This window comes from Lithobates pipiens, unplaced genomic scaffold (genome assembly GCF_037356315.1).
Source record: "Lithobates pipiens isolate NorthernLeopardFrog02 unplaced genomic scaffold, aLitPip1_a1.2 Scaffold_13, whole genome shotgun sequence".
In the NCBI taxonomy this organism is placed as follows: domain Eukaryota; kingdom Metazoa; phylum Chordata; class Amphibia; order Anura; family Ranidae; genus Lithobates; species Lithobates pipiens.
In genome coordinates, this window is record NW_027507718.1 from 333,265,665 (window position 1) to 333,271,664 (window position 6,000).

Genomic DNA, 6,000 nt, shown 5'->3' on the forward strand with positions numbered 1-6,000 from the left:
GACTGTATAACTCTAGTCCTGTCGTAGTATGTATGGTGTAGCCTGTATATAGTATGGAGGAGTATATATGAATGAATGGAGGGGTATGTGGGGTCCACGGTAGTGGATGGAAGGAGAGGTGTCAGGGTTGTGGGGTGCTCCATAGCCTGGTGTACATGGGGTGTCACTCTCCGGTCCCCCCTCATAGCGGACTACTATGTATCCCCCACACACACTCACCCCCTTTCTCTCCGACGGACGGCTCCAGTTTGGCGGCAGTGATGACCAGTATGATCCCCAGTATAAACCATTCCTTCCTCAGTCTCTCTAGTAGGCCCATGGTGCCGCCGCTTGCCCCGTCCTTCTACGGCACAAAACGACAGATCCCAGCCGAAGTGACACGTCCGTCTTCTACATGCATGCAGCACGTCAGCCGTCCAATGTAAATAGGAGAGGAGGCTCGGCTCACACAGCGACTCATTCCACACGGCACAGCGGCCGGCCTGAGCCCAGCTCCCAGAGCGCCGCCATCATTACCGCACACCTCCGAATAGTGGCGCAGCCAGGAAAGAATGTACGGTACTGGAGGACGGCGCCCCCCTGGCCGGGCATTACCGCCTACACACGTCACCGGGAAGGAGCCCCTCAGTCACCCGGCGGGTACAGTGCTCGGTGTTCACATACGGGTTGCCTCTGTTGCCCGGTATAACTCGGGCCTGTTCTCTGCAGAATACATTTTGCAATGTGTCATTATTTTTCATGCATTGACAATTATTCGCCTTGCTTTTTTATTTGAGGAACCGTTAACAAGCAAAACATGTATGAGAATGCCCAGAACATGGGTGTGAATTGCCTGCTCTTGGCGCCCATTTTCATCCACTTCAATACTGAGCACTTTTACCCCTTTCCTGCCCAGGCCAATTTTCAGCTTTCAGTGCTGTCACACTTTGAATGACAATTGCTCAGTCATGCAACACTGTACCCAAATTATGTTTTTTTTATCATTTTCCCCCACGAATAGAACTTCCTTTAGGTGGTATTTAACCACTTCCAATCCCACGTATAGACATATGAGGGCCGCAAGGTGGCTCTGCCATCCTGCGCACCCGTCATATGACGTCCTCAACTTCCCGGCAGTCTAGGGGGCGCGACGTGCCATCGGCGGTGCACGCATGCACCCGCAGCATCACTCTGGGGCCGGTGTGCGTGCCTGGCAGCTGCCGGACAGCCGTGCACATAACAAGAACATGGATCTGTGTGTAAACACGCAAATCCACGTCCTGTCAGGGGAGAGGAGATTGATTGTGTGTTCTTTGAATATAGGAACGCCGATTGGTGACGTCCCCTCCCCCCACAGTTAGAATCACTCCGTAGGTAACAGTTCACCCCTTGATCACCCCCTAGTGTTAACCCTTTCCCTGCCAGTGACATTTACACAGTAATCTGTGCATTTTTATAGCACTGATCACTGTATAATTGTAGGGACCGCCCTGTCAGATCTCCGCTCTCCTCTACGGGGGATTGGATGAACACGGACCGTCTGCCGTGTTCATCCAATCTGCTCTGCAGGCGTGTAGAAAAATAGGATTTTCCTCCGTCTGCAGACGGACTATATCGGGTGTCAGCGGATGTTCATCTGCAGACACCCGCTATCCCATAGGAATGCATGTATGCCTGTATTTCATCCGCAAACGGATAGATGAAATACGGACATACTGTCCGCATGTGTGAAGGGGGCCTTAGGCTTGTTTTTAATCTGGCAAATGTGAGTGATACTTGTTTATGTTTTACACCAATAAATCCTTAAAAATAGTAAAGCACTAAAGGCAGTCCCCGACTTACGAATGGCCTCAATTCCGGCTGCTTGTGCTCCACGCTGGTTCTGGATACCTTCGAGCAGCTATCTTGCCACATTCCACACTGCAGTACTTCATTTACTGCATGGCCAGAAGAGCCCCAAAAGCTCCCGGACCATCCCACATCCCTGCACAGGCAGAAGTTACACGTACAAGCAGTGTTCCGACTTACAAACAAATTCCACTTACAAACAATCCTATAGTCCTTAATGTGTTCGTAACCCGGGGACTGCCTGTATGGCAGGTTTTTGTTACTTTGCATGTGGGTGATGTGCGTGGAGACCAATGTTAATTAATAAGGAAAGAGCACACCCTGTGATATGAGACGCCTGAGTAAACGGATGAGCTGTAAAAAGGGGGAAAATTTAAAGAAGCCAATCAGAGGATTGATTTTGATCTAAGGCGCAGACAGGGCAGGACTTAGGGTGGTGGGGGCCCCTGGGCTTAAGTCACTTTCGGGCCCTACCTTCTACACATTATCGAATTTATCAGCGTACAACTCGCACCAGCGTATAACAGGCACCCCAAGTTTAGGAGGGAATTTTAAGCAAAAAAATGTACATTTAAATGCCCATCAATGCAGCCTAGAAGTGTAATTTGCAGCCTTGTCAGTGTAGCCTTGTCATTTACAGCCTTGCCCCAGTGTCATTTGGAGCCTTGTCATTGCAGTCTTGAAGTTTAAAAATGACGCAGCTGAGATACAGAGTATCTCGGCGGCTCTCGGGTCCTCTTGGCGGCTCTCAGGTCCTCTCGGCAGCTCTCGGGAAGCTCTCGGGTCCTCTCGTCGGCTCTCGGCGGCTCTCAGGTCCTCTCGCAGTCCCGAGCGAAGCCGAGAGTAGTGTACTCGGCTCGACTCACAGTCACGCCCAGTACCTGTGTTATGTCCATCATAGGTCGGGACTGGGTTTGACTGTGAGCGGAGCTGCGTGGAGTACACTCGGCTATGTATCTCGGCGGGGCCATGGGCTTGAGCCCAGTCAAGCCCAATGGTAAGTCCTGCCCTGGGCGCAGATATTGAGCCTATAAGGTGAGGGCACAACTGGTGGAGGTGGCACGAGGATATCTGTACATGCACAGAGGTGGATCAGGGTGAAGATATTACCTTCAATTATATTGATTTCACAAATCACTAAATAAACTGTTTGTTGTTTTTGCAGTATGGATTGGAATTCATAAGGACACTGTAAGGAGCATGGAGCACATTGCACTTCATTGCTAGTTTATGAAATATTTTATTATATAGGAATTTGATCGTTATATTCTATCAGTGAATATTTACAGTATATTGCACTTTATATTCTTTATTTTACTTATATGCACATTGGATATTTATTATGTTTATATAGCGCTGCAATTATCTTTAATTATTCTGTAATGGATATGTTTGAAATATCACAATGTCTATTCCACTATCACATACTTGGAAGTGTGGGAAGTGCAGCTTCTAGGAGTTATATAGCAGCTCACAAGGTTTTTTTTTTTACAAGTTTACAGAACTGATGAGGTGGCACTTATAGGCAGCTCTGGTGGGCATTGATGAGGCGGCATTGATAGGCAGTACTGATGAGTCGGCACTGATAGGCAGCACGGATGGGCACTGATAGGTGCCACTAATGGGCATTGATAGGAGGCACTTTTGGGACTGCACCCAGGGCCAGTGCTACCACTGGGCAAACTAGGCAGCCACCTAGGGCGCAGCTACGGCCGCTGGGTTTCCTACTCTACAAATGTGAAGACAAAAGAGGATAAAGAGAAGTGCCTCTAAGTGTAGACTATTAAGCTCATAATTGTAGCAACTCACATAATGTAAAACACAGGAAGGCTCATCTATGCTAAAACTCCATGGAATAGCCACCACTGCCTGATAAAATAGCTCAAGCTCTGTCAGATTGGATGGAGAGTGTCTGAACAGCAATTTTCAAGTCTTGCTACAGATTCTCAATTGGATTTAGGTCTAGACTTTGACCGGGCCATTCTAAAACATGAATATGCTTTGATCTAAACCATTCCATTATAGCTCTGGCTGTATGTTTAGGGTCATTGTCCTGCTGGAAGGTGAACCTCCGCCCTAGTCTCATTTATTTTGCAGGTTTTATTCAAAAGCTGGATACACACTATACAATTTTCTGTAGATATTTTTTTCCTTCAGATTTACCAAAATCATATAATATGAGGCCAAACCTTAAGAGTTTCAATTTGTATGCAGACAAGAACTTGCACTACATGGTTTTGGAAAATCTAAAGGAAATATAACAGTTGTATAGTGTGTATGGGATTGAACTAGTGTTGCCTCACTATGAATATAACTATAACTATGGGTGGGTACCATCATCCTAATGTAGTAATAGAAATGGAAATGGGTTACCAGGGGCTACTCCAAAAAATGCCCTATAACGCCTGTGATGGTTGAGCACTATCACGGTACCCAATAAGTTAGGCAAATGTAAGTAAAAATTTACAAATTTATTAAAGGCAGCAAGTATAAAATACAAAAACAACAAAGCAATGAATATAATTGTTGAATGTAATTAAATAAATTAAACAAGTAATAAATATAACACCAATCTGATGAATAGGGACACAATGATGTAATTGCAAATGTTGTCCTCTACATGTTTTGTGACGAAAGTCACTTCTTCAGGAGGGGTCAGAATATACACCTAAAGAAAAATAATCTCATAATTACAGGGTCAAACAAATACAGAAATAATAAAGTAGCAGAGCTGTCAATAAATGAGTTAAACATGGAGCCGTACAAACAAATTAACGAGAATCACCACTGAGAGCCTATATGGGCATCGAACAGCATTGAAGACCCTCTACTCCGGATGTCTCACCCAGGGGCGGACACAGCCTCCTGTGTCCACCCCTGGGTGAGACTCCTGGAGTAGGGTGTCTTCAATGCCAGATCCCAAGCTGTAGAACAGTCTCTAGTGTGACCCAGTTTTGGTATTGTTGGGCACAATGTTAAAACTATGCCATTTTATTGTGGTAATGATTAATGCTGAGGGAACTAGCACTGACATCATATGCCATTTAGACTGTTGTGTGTGTTTGTGTGTGTGTGCACACGCACCATTTTCCTGCCTCCTGCCTTTAAGCACTATCCAGATGCTCCTCCTGCTTTAAAACACCTACTGGATCATCCGGTCTGCATTTTAGTTCTACTGACTGCCTTAAAGCGTAGCTCCGTCCCAAAAGGGGAAGCTTGTCTTCCTCCTCCTACCCGCCCGCCACATTTGGCAACTTTTGGGGGGGAGTAGGAGCGGGTACCTGGTTGTGATAGGTACCCGTCTCCACTTCCAGCTCAGTTTCCAAAAGTTTGCTCCCCCCCTTCCCCCACAGCCTTCTGGGACACTTCACAAGTCCCAGAAATCTACGGCCCATTCACAAAGTGATACAAAAAATATTATAAATAAATATACAATGATTTAGATCAAGTAAAGTGCAGTGCAAACATGTATTTAAGTGTGATCAAAAAAGTCCATCAGTGCAATTGGTGCCAAAAAAAAGTGTTCACTTCTGCTTTCGAAAATCCAGGTGCCACTCTGTGCTCCCTTCCTGGGTCCCCACTCACCAGCAGTAAAACTTTAAAACGCAAGATCTTTATCCTACATCAAGGATAAAGACGCTTAAGGCGTCAAGCAGGGACTAGACATACAAGACAGTGATGGCTGACAGCGCGCCAAGGCGGTGATTTTTACCTGTGTGCCTTTCTTTGTAAGTGCATTTATTTGTGATTTTATCAATAAATATTAGCAATATTACACTATGCCCATCTCTCTCTTCATTGGTATATCAAACCATGGCAATGGAGATCTAATACTAAAGTAATAGAAAGAGACCCTAGCCATAAATGTGGAATTAAGATCTTGGAATCCTTTAAAGCTTACCATTGGAAGGAGACATCCTAGCCATTGATGTAGGATAAAGATCTTGCGTTTTAAAGTTTTACTGCTGGTGAGTGGGGACTGGGGAGGGGAGCACAGAGTGGTACCTGGATCTTTACAAGCAGAAGTGAACACGATTTTTTTGGCACCATTTGCACTGATGGACTTTTTTGTTTGTTGTTTTTGAAATACGTTTGCACTGCACTTTATTTGATCAAAATCATTGTATATTTGATGTATTGGAGTAGCGCTGAGTATAATATTTTTTCTATCAC

At 45.4% G+C, this 6,000-nt stretch overlaps 1 protein-coding gene across 1 annotated transcript in view; it reads right to left on the reverse strand.

Moving 5' to 3' along the window:
* Nucleotides 1–543, reverse strand: part of SLC10A7 (solute carrier family 10 member 7) — a 303,157-nt gene extending 302,614 nt beyond the window's left edge. Inside the window, exon 1 of the mRNA XM_077476993.1 lies at nucleotides 220–543. Coding sequence (XP_077333119.1) covers nucleotides 220–319 — 100 coding nt within the window. The 5' untranslated portion in view covers nucleotides 320–543. The remainder of the gene's footprint in view (nucleotides 1–219) is intronic.
* Nucleotides 544–6,000: the final 5,457 nt, after the last annotated feature.